This window comes from Coregonus lavaretus (genome assembly GCF_964263955.1).
Source record: "Coregonus lavaretus genome assembly, chromosome: 3".
NCBI classification, from domain to species: Eukaryota; Metazoa; Chordata; class Actinopteri; order Salmoniformes; family Salmonidae; genus Coregonus; species Coregonus lavaretus.
This window is the reverse complement of record NC_139990.1, coordinates 14,726,308-14,743,706: the sequence shown is the minus strand read 5'-3', so window position 1 is coordinate 14,743,706 and position 17,399 is coordinate 14,726,308. Positions and strand designations below refer to the sequence as shown.

General features: G+C 43.8%; 1 protein-coding gene across 2 annotated transcripts; it reads left to right on the top strand.

Moving 5' to 3' along the window:
• The first annotated feature begins 857 nt into the window (after positions 1-857).
• Positions 858-12,921, top strand: LOC311109274 (nuclear receptor subfamily 1 group D member 2-like). 2 transcript variants are annotated; one of them, XM_084152108.1, is made up of 9 exons: positions 858-1,368; positions 7,310-7,513; positions 7,676-7,764; positions 8,189-8,333; positions 9,132-9,982; positions 10,479-10,664; positions 10,897-11,107; positions 11,444-11,652; positions 11,782-12,921. In XM_084152108.1, the coding sequence occupies exons 1-8, from the start codon at positions 1,350-1,352 to the stop codon at positions 11,638-11,640; spliced, it is 1,902 nt and encodes a 633-aa protein (XP_084008234.1). In that variant the 5' UTR covers positions 858-1,349; the 3' UTR covers positions 11,641-11,652; positions 11,782-12,921. The 2 variants fall into 2 exon arrangements, with proteins under 2 accessions (XP_084008234.1, XP_084008233.1); XM_084152107.1 differs by having other exon boundaries at positions 11,444-12,921.
• The last annotated feature ends 4,478 nt before the right edge of the window (positions 12,922-17,399 follow it).

Below are 17,399 nucleotides of genomic sequence, written 5' to 3'. Positions count from 1 at the left end.
TATGGCTGAACAAACCAGAGGTAACTGATTGCCGGGTTTTAGGACTACAAGCTGGCGAGCTCTATTACACACATGAAATTGTTGAAAATAATGTAAACATTTCAAAAACATGTATTGGACTGTGTAAATAAGCCTTTGCTGTCAATGTGAGAATGCATTTGATAATATAATAATAATATATGCCATTTTGCATATATATTATTTTAATGTGTGAACATTTTAAACTGCTTGATGTATTACATTCTTGAAATCATGAGAGCTCAATATCTGTGGGAAAAATCTAGTCATTATTTCTGATTTTATGCTTCAGTGCATTCAATTTGTTGGAGAAATATTGTTTTTTGCTGCTATACTATAGGCAAAAATACTCAGTCCAGTGGCGGCTGCTGAGGGGAGGATGGCTCATAATAATGGCTGGACGGAGCAAATGGAATGGCACCAACCACTTGGAAACCATGTGTTTGATGTATTTGATACCATCCCATTAATTCTCCTCCAGCCATTACCACGAGCCCGTCCTCCCACATTAAGGTGCCACCAACCTCCTGTGCTCCAGTCCAATTTTGAAGTGGGATGCTCATATGGGGGTGATGCTCTCCTTTAGTGCCCTTGCTTCGGACCATCCCCCCACTTTGTAAAAAGTGTGTCAGTGGGTTAGATTGGGCGAGTTCGTTTTGCATGGCGCGGGTGGGCAGAGTCTGTACATTTTAGACAATTCCATTGGTCCTTAAATGAAATCTCCACTCACCCGGGGCACCGGGCCATGCAAAACGAACTCGCCCATTGCCACCAGCGCTAGGCTACGGAAGGAGGAGTCACTGAAATGGGTCACATGGTAGCATAGCAGCTCGAGTCGAGAGACAGTCATCCAGCGAATATCTGACAGAGGATAACGTTATACTCTTTGCTATCAGAGCTATCGTTTCCTTCGAGAAAATACTTATTTTTATGCTATATATCTTTAGCCTTCAGAAAAGAGACATCAATAGCTTTTTGGAGCGCTATACGAAAACTAAAATATACGGAATTCCGAACGTTCGATTCATTCTGTAGCGACAAAATTGGCTACAATCTATTGTTTGATTCGGGGCGTTTTTGAAACCAATCGGATACATTTTACTTTAAGTATATTGTTTGGGACGTCAGTCTGATTAGCAACATTTTCTGTTGAGCAATAGCTGTCATCTCAGAAACTAGTAGGCCTACGTGCGTTTGGTGACTATTTTATGAATGCTTCAATTCATTGATCAATCGGATCAACCAGCGACCTAAAAAGTTGCTGAAAACAAGATAATAAACACGTCATCAGACTAAAGGTCTAAAGAAGGGGATTTCAGAAGTCAGAGCACATGGAATCTACAAAAGCAGGTAAGATGATCATCTTCTGCTCAATAAATTTATAAAGATGTATGTGTAGGCCTCTAGCCTATTTTAGTGTCTACAGATTCATTGTTTGTGACATTGTATCTTGATAGTGTATTTCATTAGACCACAGCCTTCCACAACCCAGATGAATTTTACAGCTTCAACAGGCTACTTGTCAGTATCCTGATTTTAAAGGGTTTTGTGATGTTTTGAATCAAAACATAAGCAAATGGATTACAGTGAGCTGCTCATAAATGTCAGATTTTTCTTACTGTAATGAGCCTTAATTCAAACTGGGTTAAAGTGGGTTATGAGTGCTATTGAGGGTGTTGTTATTTCAGTATCAGTAGGCTGGAACAGTGTTGCTGGTCCCTTTTCTCACATGCACGGGTCGCTAGCCATGTGCGACTCTGTATACGCTCTCTCTGATTGGTTGAGGAGTGCTGGGACGTGTATACTTTCGTCTTTAAATGCTCCCCCTGCGTCCTCTGGTTGGTGGAGAAGCACTGTGACGTAAATATTGCATAATTCTGCCAAAGATTCTGCACTGCGAGTTGGTGTGGATACACGTGAAACTGCATGCAGTTATAGGGTTGCAGCAATGTAAACTGACCCAGTTTTCTACCACTGGGTTTCTCAAGAAAACATGCCCGTTCCACGTAGGGGCGGGTTTCAAAAAGAGACGTCATCAGTCAGTCTAGAAAAATTATAATTGATTGGCCAAGAGTTTCACATTTTACTTTTTTTTTTTACAACCTAATCATCTATTCATGTTACCCTTATTTGGGATGGGTTTGTCATTTAGCAGACGCTTTTATCCAGAGCGACTTACAGTTAGTGAGTGCATACATTATTTTTTACTGGCCCCCCGTGGGAATCGAACCCACAACCCTGGCGTTGCAAACGCCATGCTTTACCAACTGAGCTACATCCCTGCCGGCCATTCCCTCCCCTACCCTGGACGACGCTGGGCCAATTGTTCCCCGCCCCATGGGTCTCCCGGTCGCGGCCGGCTACGACAGAGCCTGGATTCGAACCAGGATCTCTAGTGGCCTTATACCACTGCGCCACTCGGGAGTTATGCTTTATGAATGTTCTTACCATTGAGATTCTTTTAGAATTTGCTGAAACTTCTTCTGTAATGCAGTTCGATCAACAAGGAATTTACAAACGACCAACTCATGAACACATCACATTAGGTTATAATGCCACACAACATTTGGCAGGCATTAATTGCTTGCTTCATGAAGCAATCCGGAAATGTTAGCCCTGCCCCTGCTTCTTGATTGAATGACGATGAGCTTCCGACTTGAGCCATGTGTGTGAGTTGCAGTGTAGCCAGGCTATTCTCCACACACCCTGCTGAAACTGGCATTATGAAACAGGGGTGTTATCTAACCAGAATGGAGGGAGAGAAACCAGGTCAGCCTGATTTGAAAAAAGGGGGGTGAAAAAACAGCGGGTGACTGAGCGGGTGATCGGCCTCTACTCCTGGCTGAGAGCCACTCTGCACAGGGTTGCCAGGTCTAGCTGAACTTTATTGCAAAATACGATCAAAACCCGCCCACAAGGCCTGAAAACGGCCAAATATGTTTTTTTCGCAGCAAGAGTGCTGCAACATTTAGCCAATAAACCCTTTTCCCATAACGTTATCGAGCGAATTAAGAAGGAATCTCGATTTAACTTCTAACAACCTAAAAAGCAACATTCGGTTTTCCATCAAAATAATAATAATTGTGAGCTAATGTGACGAATAAAGGAATTTGAATATGTCGCAAGAGAAAATATAATTCGCCCTTATTAAACAAACAAAAAAAATGTTATATTATCTGTCAATTGTGCCATTATTATGTGCCAGATGTTAAGACTACAAACCGTTATTTACATTTACGTCATTTAGCAGACGCTCTTATCCAGAGCGACTTACAAATTGGTGCATTCACCTTATAGCCAGTGGGATAACCACTTTACAATGTTTATTTTTTTGGGTGGGGTAAGGGGGGGGGGGTAGAAGGATTACTTTATCCTATCCCAGGTATTCCTTAAAGAGGTGGGGTTTCAAATTTATCCGGAAGGTGGTGAGTGACTCCACTGTCCTGGCGTCGTGAGGGAGCTTGTTCCACCATTGGGGTGCCAGAGCAGCGAACAGTTTTGACTGGGCTGAGCAGGAACTGTGCTTCCGCAGAGGTAGGGGAGCCAGCAGGCCAGAGGTGGATGAACGCAATTCCCTCGTTTGGGTGTAGAGACTGATCAGAGCCTGAAGGTACGGAGGTGCCGTTCCCCTCACAGCTCCGTAGGCAAGCACCATGGTCTTGTAGCAGATGCGAGCTTCAACTGGAAGCCAGTGTAGTGTGCGGAGGAGCGGGGTGACGTGAGAGAACTTGGGAAGGTTGAATACCAGACGGGCTGCGGCATTCTGGATGAGTTGTAGGGGTTTAATGGCACAGGCAGGGAGCCCAGCCAACAGCGAGTTGCAGTAATCCAGACGGGAGATGACAAGTGCCTGGATTAGGACCTGTGCCGCTTCCTGTGTAAGGCAGGGTCGTACTCTCCGAATGTTGTAGAGCATGAACCTACAGGATCGGGTCACCGCCTTGATGTTAGCGGAGAACGACAGGGTGTTGTCCAGGGTCACGCCAAGGCTCTTCGCACTCTGGGAGGAGGACACAACGGAGTTGTCAACCGTGATGGTGAGATCATGGAACGGGCAGTCCTTCCCCGGGAGGAAGAGCAGCTCCGTCTTGCCAAGGTTCAGCTTGAGGTGGTGATCCGTCATCCATACTGATATGTCTGCCAGACATGCAGAGATGCGATTCGCCACCTGGTTATCAGAAGGGGGAAAGGAGAATATTAGTTGTGTGTCGTCTGCGTAGCAATGATAGGAGAGGCCATGTGAGGATATGACAGAGCCAAGTGACTTGGTGTATAGCGAGAATAGGAGAGGGCCTAGAAGCCCTGGGGGACACCAGTGGTGAGAGCACGTGGTGCGGAGACAGCTTCTCGCCACGCCACTTGGTAGGAGCGACCGGTCAGGTAGGACGCAATCCAAGAGTGAGCCGCGCCGGAGATGCCCAGCTCGGAGAGGGTGGAGAGGAGGATCTGATGGTTCACAGTATCAAAGGCAGCAGACGGGTCTAGAAGGACGAGCAGAGGAGAGAGAGTTAGCTTTAGCAGTGCGGAGAGCCTCCGTGACACAGAGAAGAGCAGTCTCAGTTGAATGACCAGTCTTGAAACCTGACTGGTTTGGATCAAGAAGGTCATTTTGAGAGAGATAGCAAGAGAGTTGGCTAAAGACGGCACGCTCAATAGTTTTGGAGAGAAAAGAAAGAAGGGATACTGGTCTGTAGTTGTTGACATCAGAGGGATCGAGTGTTGGTTTTTTGAGAAGGGGTGCAACTCTCGCTCTCTTGAAGACGGAAGGGACATAGCCAGCGGTCAAGGATTAGTTGATCGGTGAGGTAAGGGAGAAGGTCACCGGAGATGGTCTGGAGAAGAGAGGAGGGGATAGGGTCAAGCGGGCAGGTTGTTGGGCGGCCGGCCGTCACAAGTCGCAAGATTTTATCTGGAGAGAGAGGGGAGAAAGAAGTCAAAGCATAGGGTAGGGCAGTGTGAGCAGGACCAGCAGTGTCATTTGACTTAACAAACGAGGATCGGATGTCGTCAACCTTCTTTTCAAAATGGGGTTAGAGGCAGATGCTTGGAATTTAGAGTGGTAGAAAGTGGCCTTAGCAGCAGAAACAGATGAAGAAAATGTAGAGAGGAGGGAGTGAAAAGATGCCAGGTCCGCAGGGAGTCTAGTTTTCCTCCATTTCCGCTCGGCTGCCCGGAGCCCTGTTCTGTGAGCTCGCAATGAGTCATCAAGCCACGGAGCTGGAGGGGAGGACCGAGCCGGCCGGGAGGATAGGGGACATAGAGAGTCAAAGGATGCAGAAAGGGAGGAGAGGAGGGTTGAGGAGGCAGAATCAGGAGATTGGATGGAGAAGGATTGAGCAGAGGGAAGAGATGATAGGATGGAAGAGGAGAGAGTAGCGGGAGAGAGAGAGCGAAGGTTGCGACGGCGCATTACCATCTGAGTAGGGGCAAAGTGAGTAGTGTTGGAGGAGAGCGAGAGAGAAAAGGATACAAAGTAGTGGTCGGAGACATGGAGGGGAGTTGCAGTGAGATTAGTAGAAGAACAGCATTTAGTAAAGATGAGGTCAAGCGTATTGCCTGCCTTGTGAGTAGGGGGGGACAGATGGGTCAGGGGAAAAATAGAGAATGTCCACTTGGGAGAGATGAGGATTCCTGTGCCACCACCCCGCTGATCAGATGCTCTCGGGGTATGCGAGAACACATGGTCAGACAAGGAGAGAGCAGTAGGAGTAGCAGTGTTTTCAGTGGTAATCCATGTTTCCGTCAGCGCCAAGAAGTCGAGGGACTGGAGGGTAGCATAGGCTGAGATGAACTCTGCCTTGTTGGCAGCAGAACAGCAGTTCCAGAGGCTGCCTGAGACCTGGAACTCCACGTGGGTGGTGCATGCAGGGACCACCAGGTTAGAGAGGCAGCAGCCACGCGGTGTGAGGCGTTTGTATATCCTGTGCGGAGAGGAGAGAACAGGGATAGACAGAGGCATAGTTGACAGGCTGCAGAAAATGGCTACAAAAATGCTATAATGTTATAAATGGCCGATTTGCAAGATTGACTTGTCATTTCAATAAACAGGCTAGGCCTACTGACTAAAATCTGGGTTTATGATTGTAATTCAACTTTGCCATGGTTTGGTTAGCTAGATGCAGGTAGCCTATAGCCCCTGATAGGGCTACATCTAATGTCAGATAGCCTACAGTAGCCTAGGCAAAATGTAAAATTAACGATTTAGCAGCTTGCTTAGTTCAAATTGACAGACTAATTTATTCAACATGAACAGCGAGGCGATTTCGAGGTAAGTGCTTCCCGTTGCCCAATAGCCTGCTGAGGATTCGTAATTTAAATCACTGAATTAAATATTAAAATATGTATATGAACTGAAGAGGCCTATGCTTGTCAACAACAGACAGTGTTTTTAATGTTTTACTTTAAACCTAATCTGACTGACTGATTTACCTTCAATCAAATGCATTCCAACAGCTGATCGTCAAATTGCGATAGAATTGTGACCATGATAACAATTGATAACTTCCAATTTCATGAACTAAACATGGCCATTAATAATTACATAATAACACAAGGCTACAACAACGATAAACTGAAGTTATAGGCTATTTATTAAATCCGTTTGCCAGCTCTAGGTAAAGTACACAATTGCCATGGTGGCCGCAGTGCAATTTAGAAGTAGCCCAAAAACCGGCAACCCGCGACCAATACATTTTCACCCGCGACATCGTTTTCAAAGTAGACAAAAATACCAGCAAAACTACAAACATGGCAACCCTGACTCTGCAGCACCAGGGAATTATGGGTTGGCACTACGCTCGACGAGTATAAACCTGGCCTCTTTATGCTATGATCCAATCAGTATTAGATTTGGTTTCCATAGGACAAAAAGGGGACAACAGCGTCACTAGATTGCTACATGTGAATCAGTGAAACTGAGTGCTTGGAAACTAGAGGCTGTTAATGGTAGTTTAGAGTGGGGCAGTTCTGATAGTTGTAGTGAATAGGGCGAGCAGTATTTTATACATGGAATAATTAAATGCTAATCATTTTTTAGTTTTGGAATAAGATTAATAGTTTTTGGACTGTACGGTTTCCAGATCCTTCCCTTCGGTCTACAAAATGTTCTGAAACAACATGAATTCAAATTCCTTTCAAACACAGAGATAACAGCAGTATGAAAATGTATACACTCACTAACTGTAAGTCGCTCTGGATAAGAGCGTCTGCTAAATGACTAAAATGTATAATATGTGTTATATTTAATTCAGTGAAACTATCAGCCTAATCATCATGTCTCTCTCTCCACTAGGGGGTGTAATAGCCTACATCAGCTCCTCCAGCCCTGAGTCATGTCATAGTGACTCAAATGACGGCAGCTACAACTCCTCCTCCCTGACACACAACTCCTCCCACAGCTGTCGCCAGGGCAACGTGGTGGACACGCTGCCAACCACGGCAGGCCTCCCACTGGCCCATACTACGGCAAAGACCAGTGCAAAATGCAGCATTACTAGTGAGTGGTTTCTCTACTGTGCAATAACTTGAATGTCTATTCAGTTACTATTGCAATAATTGTCCCTTGGCTTTGGGGATGAATACAGTCTATTGAATTTAATTTAAAGAGGTATTGCGTCAATGGGTGCTGATGAGATGTTTTGTCTCTTTGTTTTTGCAGAAATCAACGGCCTGGTGCTGCTGTGTAAGGTGTGTGGAGACATTGCATCTGGATTCCACTACGGGGTCCATGCCTGTGAGGGCTGCAAGGTGAGAATACACACACACACACCTAATCAATGTTGTGCCTCAATATCATAGTTAAGGTGAGAGAGCAAGGGTGCGATGACATAATAGGACGGTAGCCAAACTGGGTCAACTCATCACATCAGCCACCCTCATCGAACTCGGACTGCTTTAAATAGTTCTGCCTTATTTTTAACTCTTCGACCTCTAAAACCCAGAGGCATCATGCAACCTAATACACTGTTTTAGGGGTTTCATTTTTTGATGGCCAAATTTGATATCAAATAATTAATAAACTGTAAAATAAAGAATATCTTCTAGATTTTCAGCATACAAATGGACAAAGTGCAAAACCCCCCCAACTCGGATGTAACTCTAGAAAAAGGCCCACTGATTCAAATTGAATGAAAACTCTGACTCACCAATGTGTCTGTCTGTGTGTCTCTAGGGTTTCTTCCGTCGGAGCATCCAGCAGAACATCCAGTATAAGAAGTGCCTGAAGAACGAGAGCTGTGCCATCATGAGGATCAACAGGAACCGCTGCCAGCAGTGTCGTTTCAAGAAGTGTCTGCTGGTCGGCATGTCCAAAGACTGTAAGTTCCCATTACCTTCTTTAACTACATCCCCTCTCCAGTCACAATAATACATGGTTTATTACCATTATCATGGGTTCAATAAATATGTAGTTGAGAAAAAAGAAGATGAAGAAGAAAGAGTCGGTTTGTTAGATTTCAAACAAGGATTTACAGTATTTGATCATTATCAGTAGACTTTCAAACATGTTTGACTTTATCGCACAAAATCTGTAATGCTCTTGTAGTGTGAGATGTGCAATGACAAGTTTTGAGAACGGTGATCAGCAATAACCAATGAGGGCTCGCTAGAGAAGAAGCCAGTGAGATGATGACGTTGTTTTGCGTCACCCAGAATGTGTAGACTCTCCAGCAGAGCCATGACTACTACTAGTATGCGTTTGTACTTGCCTTTAACCAAAGCCAAAGTGTAAAATCGTTACAGCTCTGAAGTTCACAATCAATGTTATTCAATTCAAAATGTTGCCTAGATATTTCAACTCTGTATGGCAAGCTTGAATGACTTAACGTTTGAGGCTGCTTTGAGCCACAGCTCATAGCTACATTAAATCTAAGCACATTATTTTTTTCGTGAGACAGCGTTGTATTGAGAATCCTCACGACCAAGTGAAGGATCTTGTAGTGAGTGACCACCGTCTGTGCCACATTGTTTAGTGTGCGCACCACTACGTTGGCAACACAAAAAAAACGACAGGAAAGATGGTTGTTTAATGTGAGAGGCTCAGCGACGTTAGGATTTTGAAAGTCGTGTAGTGTCCACACGGCTTAAACGTTGCCTCCTATCTCTTTCTCTAATAGCTGTGCGTTTCGGCCGCATCCCAAAGCGTGAGAAACAGCGCATGCTGCTAGAGATGCAGAGTGCCATGAACAACATGATGAACAACAACAGCCAGCTACACAGCCAGCTCCACAGCAACACACCCGTCCCCCTGGCCAATCAGCTTCAGGCGCCAGCCTGCCCCGGGGAGCCCCACCCCCAAGATGTTGACTCTGGCCTAGGCTCCGCCTCTTCCTCCACCTCTCCCGCCGCTTCCCCCGGGTCCAACCAATCAGAGGAGCCCAGCCATCACCCAGAGTCTGCAGTCGCCATGGATACAAGCCCTATATCGGCGTCTCTGTCAAGTGGTTCAGACCACGTGTCAGAGGAGGTGATTGGCTCGGTGACCCGGGCCCACCAGGAGACCTTCATGTACAACCAGGCCGATGCCCAGCCGACCTCCCCGGAGGCGCAGCAACACGTCAGTGACACTGGAAAGAGGATAGAGGAGAGGAACCGGAACCAGCAGGAGGCCTGGAACCAGAAGAACCAGAACCAGCAGACTGACCTGGCCTCATTCACAGCCACTGAGGTCCACGTCCAGGCTCAGGAGAGGCCCACCAACACTGGGCCTCAGGGCCCTGACAGCCACCATCGCCAGGAGGACCACACCACCACCCCCAGCCATTGCCCCTACGGCAGAGGTACTCCCACCACCCCCATCCAGAACCACTGTTCCTACAGCAGAGACAGACTTCCCAACAGCTCCCCTAGTGGCAACTGCCCAGCCTACGCCCACCATGGAGGGAACAACAGCACTAGCCAGGCCACCTCCAACTCCCATGGAGGATACACTGGACCACTGTGGAGCGGTGGCTACAGGATGCATCTGGTGAGTCCAAGATGGACAATGACTGTATGATATATTTTAGTTATAATTTATGCTAATCTATTATATAATATATTGATCAACTACATTTATTTAAATTTTAGTCATTTAGTAGACGCTCTTATCCAGAGCGACTTACAGTTAGTTAGTGCATACATTTTCATACTGGCCCCCCGTGGGAAACGAACCCACAACCCTGGCGTTGCAAGCGCCATGCTCTACCAACTGAGCTACAGGGGACTTTATATAGCACTTTCTTCTCAAATCACTTGAGAGAGCAGTTTGTCCATTTGGCAGATTGTCAATGTAAACTACAAATAATAGAGGTCCAAGATTCGATCCCTGTGGAACACCATACTTGATCTCACACCTTCAGATTGTGTTAACCTAACACAATGTATGGGAAACTCGCCTTTTCCACCATTTAATAAGTATATGAATGATATGTTGCATGTGCCTCCTTCCAACCCAAGTCCTTCTCCCCTCTCTCCATCCTCAGCTGTGTCCCATGAACACGTCTCCCCATGTGAACCCCCATAAGTCAGGCCATGGGATCTGGGATGAGTTCAGCCACAGTTTCACCCCGGCCGTCAGGGAGGTGGTGGAGTTTGCCAAGCGGATCCCAGGCTTCAGAGACCTCTCCCAACACGACCAGGTCAGCCTGCTCAAGGCTGGTACCTTTGAGGTAAAGACCAGTCTCAGAACACTCGCTTACAGTGTATTAAAACCTCTTATTGCATTGTTTTACTCCATCTTACTTCCCTAGGCTCTTCTTTTCTCCTTCTCTCCTCTCCTCTACCCCTTATCCCCTTTCTCACGTGTATGTGAATGAAAACAGTATAAAAAACAAACTGATATTGCTCTCATCGAAATGCAGTTGATCCAGCCAAACTTAGTGTCTGCTGTCACTTCATCAGGTGCTAGTGGTACGTTTTGCATCGCTGTTTGACGTGAAAGACCGCACAGTGACATTCCTGGGTGGTACCAAGTACAGCGTGGAGATGTTACGAGCCATGGGCGCCGGCGACTTCCTGACCTCCATGATGGACTTCAGCGAAAATCTGATGGGGCTCGGCCTCAGCGAGGAGGAGATGAGCCTGTTCACCACCGTCGTCCTCATCTCTGCCGGTAGGCTCATGACCTGTGACCTTTTGATTCACTCTTCCTGTCCCTTTTAAATAGACTATATAGACACTATAGATCCTATAGAAACAGACTTAATACTGTGAGTTGTTATGGTACTGTATGGCTCCTTACCAAGAGAGTAGTGTAACTATCTACAGTATGTTTGTTGTTTGAAAGCATACATTGTATTATAGTGAGTGTTTCCTTCTTCACCAACATCTTCTATCCATCTCCGTTGGTTGAGCTTCCTGTCATAGAGACATACGCGGATGAATGGTAATCAGAGAAAAGTATAGGAACCAAGTCTAATAACGTTCTACTGTGGTTTTTGTGTTCTAGATCGCTCAGGGATTGAGAATGTGAACTCTGTGGAGGCGCTTCAGGAGACTCTGATCTGGCACCTGAAGGGCCTCATCACTAAGAACCACCCCAACGAGTCGGCCATATTCACCAAGCTGCTCCTCAGACTGCCTGACCTGCGCGCCCTTAATAACATGCACTCTGAGCAGCTGCTGGCCTTCAAGGTCCATCACTAGACCAGAACCAAGGTCTGAACCTGGGGTGTATTAATTAGGCACCAAATGGAAGAACATTTACTGAAATGGGGAGGTACCACCAGAACTTGTCTAATAAGACATTTTTTTTTTTCTCCCCCCGTTGCAAAACCTTTTGCTAAGGTGTGCTCTAATGAATATGACCATGGACACTTGGCCAGAAACCTGAGGCCTGTGGCTGTGGACAACAAAGCCATTTCTCCACCCATCCTGACACACCTCGACCGGCTACACCAATGAACTATGAACCCTGACCTCCAAGAGAACCCTCTTATCACGTCCTTCACAAACAAGGGGAAGTAGTCGGCAAATGTATCAAGGTCAAAGGGGAGGGAGAGGAAAGGGTTAAGACCTCAAAGTTATCGTACTGTAAGGCTGAAAGGCTTCTATTGTTGGAATAACCATGAATGCACACGTTCAGACACAAGCAGGAGATGTTATGTTTCTTTGTCTTGTTTCTGTGTGTGCGTGTTTGTGTAGGAAGTTTGCGACTGTACAACCCTTAGAGAATAACCTTTTTATAAATATTGTGTAGATGTGTATTTTTGCATCGTTGGTGCAGTATGATATGTGACTGATTATTTAGACTTTTTGTTTAGATCTTCTACACCATGGTTCCCCAACCATGTTCCTGGAGAGCTACCATCCTGTAGGTTTTTTGCTCCAACCCTAATCTAGCACACTTTATTCTAATAATAGGTTAGGTACAACTGGGGGAGCGAAAACTTACAGGAAGGTAGCTTTCCAGGAACAGGGTTAGAGAGCCCCGTTCTACACCTTCGGGGTACAAAAAAATAAAATAAAATAAATGTAGGCAGACTAATCTAGAAGGATGTTGTGCTTTTTGCCTGAAAATACAGGGTGACTCTAAAGGGGGTTAGGCCTTGTTAATTAAACTCCAACCCCTCTAGTTTAAAGTAAACTGACAATGAATGACTACAGAGGAGGTTTAACGCTCCTCTCTAAACTATAGGTGTTGAATGACATTAAGGGGAATGTTGTAAAAGCATAGATAGACCTATGTAATCAGGGTAAACGCTGCTACGTTACTTCTGTCTCGGTGTGACCCTATCTAGTCACCTGAGGAAGAGCTTCGATTAAATGTCATTATTTGTATAGAGGAATCTCTTATTTCAAGCTTACGGTTTCAGCTGATGGTGCAGCAGTTGTGTGTGTGTGTGTGTGTATGTGTTACTCGCTATCATTGTCAAGTGGAGGTTTATGTTGTAAATCATTAAATGTTCTTGTAGGGTTATGAACTAACTGAAGTCCATCATTGACAGACACGGTCCGATCACTTAATTGTTATAGACCTCCCCATTTGAACGATAGGACAGCAAACGGACAGGAAGTCAGAAATACATTGAGGTTATTCGAACTGCCAAAGGTTAACGTTGGTAACCAATTTAGTCATTTTATATTAGTGTCAAAAGGATAAAATTGTTAATGTCATTTTTAGGTGACAGTTTGGGTTTTAAAAAATCATCAAACCGCGCAATTAGATTTTACAGGTGAAAACTACTTTATGAGTGCTGATTATGCATTTATTTGTTAAATGCATTTAATTTGTTTTAATGTAAAAATGTTTTGTGCACACATACTTGATATCGTGTCTTATAAGCCTATTTGGGCTGGGCACCAATTGGTTTACAACACGGAAATAAATAAAAATCTATACATAAAAGAGCATTATACATAAACGCATGTAGGCTAATGCACAATTGTGTCATGTTGCTGGTGGTTGTGGGAAGGGAGAGAAACGTTGTAGGAATGTTTTTGTCATTCCGTTGGACTCCGCCACCAGCAACTCTATACCACTGTCTCAAATGTTTCAACAGAGGACCACTAAACTTGTACATGGACTACAGATATAGTTATGAAGTGTTGTAAATAGGTGGATTCTATTCAAATACAGTATGATTGTAATATTACATAAGAGATTGTAATTTCCTTTTATAAATAACACCAAGAGACTGTAAGGGCTGTAATCAATTGAGTTGCAGGCATTCCATATTACAATGCCCGTTATGACGTTGATTGACGATTTCGGAACGTTTTGTTTCTCTCTTCCAACTCTCCTGCGCTTCATCCTCCATCATCCTCAGTGCTTCTGTTCTGTCAATCATGTGCATCGTTCCATCGCTGACCTACTCTGTGGTGTCAGTCTCTGTTTTCTCCTCTCTGAAAGCATTGCAGTATACATAGATTTCTATATATAAAGACCTATATAAATAATATTAATATATCTGTATACAGTGTTGTCATTTCTTTTTAGCAGGTTTTTCCACCGTCCAAGCATGATTAGCCAACTTTGAGAACCAATAACATAGGCAACAATTACTCAGGTTAAATTTCACAGCTATTTAGAACTCCGCTTGACAAGCTTGAGTCCTTCACAGATCCAGTTCCATTGTCTTCCACTTGAAGAGCTTAATTCCTATAACTTGTTTTCAGGACACACAGTATTTCATTTAGAAATAGTTTGGGGTTTGGCCACAATCAGCAGCGAGAGAAAGCATTTCTTCTTTGCCAAGATAATCCATCCACCTGACAGGTGTGGCATATTAAACAGCATGATCATTACACAGGTGCAACTTGTGCTGGGGACAATAAAAGGTCACTCTAAAATGTGCAGTTTTGTCACAATACAATGCCACAGATGTCTCAAGTTTTGAGGGAGCGTGCAATTGGCATGCTCACTGCAGGAATATCCAGCAGAACGTTGTTTTAGAAAATGTGGCAGTATGTCCAACCGGCTCACAACCGCAGACCATGTGTAACCATGCCAGCCCAGGACCTCCACATCCGGCTTCTTCACCTGCGGGATCGTCTGAGACCAGCCACCCGGACAGCTGATGAAACTGTGGGTTTGCACAACCGAAGAATTTCTGCACAAACTGTCAGAAACCGTCTCAGGGAAGCTCATCTGCGTGCTCGTTGTCTTTACCAGGGTCTTGACCTGACTGCAGTTTGGCGTCGTAACTGACTTCAGTGGGCAAATGCTCCACTGGCATGCTGGAGAAGTGTGTTTTTCACAGATTAATCCTGGTTTCAACTGTACCGGGCAGATGGCGTGTATGGCATTGTGTGGGCGAGCGGTTTGCTGATGTCAACGTTGTGAACAGTGCCCCATGGTGGCGGTGGGGTTATGTTATGGGCAGGCATAAGCTACGGACAATGAACACAATTGCATTTTATCGATGGCAATTTGAATGCACAGAGATACCATGACGAGATCCTGAGGCCCATTGTTGTGCCATTCATCCGCCGCCATCACCTCATGTTTCAGCATGATAATGCACGGCCAGCCCAATGTCGCAAGGATCTGTACACAATTCCTGGAAGCTGAAAATGTCCCAGTTCTTCCATGGCCTGCATACTCACCTGACGTTTCACTCATTGAGCATGTTTGGGATGCTCTGGATCGACAAGTATGACAGCGTGTTCCAGTTCCCGCCAATATCCAGCAACTCCGCACAGCCATTGAAGAGGAGTGGGACAACATTCCACAGGCCACAATCAACAGCCTGATCAACTCTATGTGAAGGAGATGTGTCGTGCTACATGAGGAGAGATACTGACTGGTTTTCTGATCCACGCCCCTATCTTTTTTTAAAGGTATCTGTGACCAATAGATCTGTAATCACAGTCATGTGAAATCCATAGATTAGGGCCTAATTAATTTATTTCAATAAACTGATTTCCTTATATGAACTGTAACTCAGTAAAATATTTGAAATTGTTGCAAGTTCCATTTATATTTTTGTTCAGTCTAGTTACATCCTAGTATGGTCCTCCACACCGTCATAGCCTCATATTTCAAACTATTATGCGAAACACATGTAAAACCCTACTTCACATTCATGCACAATAGGTTGTGTAACAACACAGGTATTTTGTATCTGTAGGCACATGCAAACCATCTTGCTTATGAATAACAGTTCTACATGATGCCAATGTTAAGCAAGCATGTTTCCAAAAGTATTCCAGTCCTCAATAATATTAAACTTTGCATCCCATTAGCTAGGTTCCATCCAATTTGCAACAGATTTTCATGCAAATATTCTAAAATCTGCATAAAAACAATATGCCCATTTTTCCACCAGAGATGTTTCCATCAAATTGACTTGTTGCAGATAAAAGACTGTGCATGATGAGGTAGCACACAAATAACACATTTTCAACTCTGCTGATGGTTTTGTCACAAAAAAAGTTGTGTTATATAGCAAATGTGCCCACTCTGGTATTGACACGTGCACCTTAACCAACAGCTCGCAGACAGTGCTGGTAAAGTCTACATGATGAGATTATTATGGATAAGAATATTTTTATTTGTGAAATGGCAGTCAAGCATCGATCATCATGTCACGAAAATAAGACCCTCGATATTTATTGGAAAGGAGCATCAAGATCACCTTTCACTTTCACCACCCTGTGGAGTTCATCATCATTTATTTAATCTGTAGCCTAATAAACTGCATGCTTTCCCAAGTCTAGTGGGAAGACGACACGTCATCGCGTGATAGTTATTATATTAATATTTGCACATTAAAAGCGTTTCCACCCCCATTTCTCGCATAATTAATTTTACTGACATCCCACCTTGTCTAGCATATTTCGTTTTGTCATTTGGGAAGGTTTACTGACAAATGTCCTTTCCTATGGAGGACTAAAAGTGCCACAATTAAATAAATAAATACACCATTAAATAATTACTTAAATGTGTCATTAATTAATTCAAATTAGAATTAAATACATAAATGTGTAATTAAATGTATCATTAATTAATTCAAATACCGATTCATTTTATGTAAAATACATATATAATTATTTCACTATTTACATTTACATTTCATGATCCTGCATTGCAGTGATTCATGAATTACTTAAAACTGTCAAACTGACCCATCAAAGTCAGTGGGCGGGGCTAACGCGAATCTAGTCTGATCCATTGCTTTGGTCTGAAGTAGAGTAAGCCAACCTGGATAGAGACAATGGAGGATCTCCGTGAACTTTCCAGGGAGTTGGTTAGAGACATTTTAAACTTAGCAGAGGATGTAGAAGCAGGACCTGCTGACATTATCCGGAATTGATTTGTCTTGGCTTGATGCAGAGGGTAACCAATCAGGCGTTAGGTTCCGCCTACCAACTTTTGATGGGTCAGTTTGACAGTTTTAAGTAATTCAGGAAGCACTCCAACGCAGGACCATGAAATGTAAATGTAAATAGTGAAATTATTATATATGTATTTTACATAAAATGAATCGGTATTTGAATTAATTAATGACACATTTAATAACACATTTATGTATTTAATTCTAATTTTAATTAATTAATGACACATTTAAGTAATTATTTAATGGTGTATTTATTTATTTAATTGTGGCACTTTTAGTCCTCCATACTTTCCATCAGGCCAGTCTTGACATTTTCTATCGGACATGTAGACTACTTTACTCACATACAAAGATTGGATGGAAACCTGGTTATTGATATAAAAAGGAATCAGACTTATCTCTTGATAGCAATTCTTACACTTAATTTACTTGCAGAGTCAGCTTTTAATCTGACATTTTTCACAATTAAAGTACAAAATCTAATTCTTGAATTTAATGTAATTAATAATTGACTGTAGCTAGGATCCCATCCAATTGGCAACACATTTTCATGCGAATATTCTAGAATCAGCATAAATATGCAATTTTCCCACCAGTGGTATGTTTCCACCAAATGAACTTGTT

What these genes read in the sequence shown, in the direction of transcription:
- LOC311109274 (XM_084152108.1), top strand. An exon ending in TGCAAAATGCAGCATTACTA is followed by an intron (nt 7,514 to 7,675) that starts GTGAGTGGTTTC and finishes TTGTTTTTGCAG; the next exon opens with AAATCAACGGCCTGGTGCTG. An exon ending in CGTCGTCCTCATCTCTGCCG is followed by an intron (nt 11,108 to 11,443) that starts GTAGGCTCATGA and finishes TTTGTGTTCTAG; the next exon opens with ATCGCTCAGGGATTGAGAAT.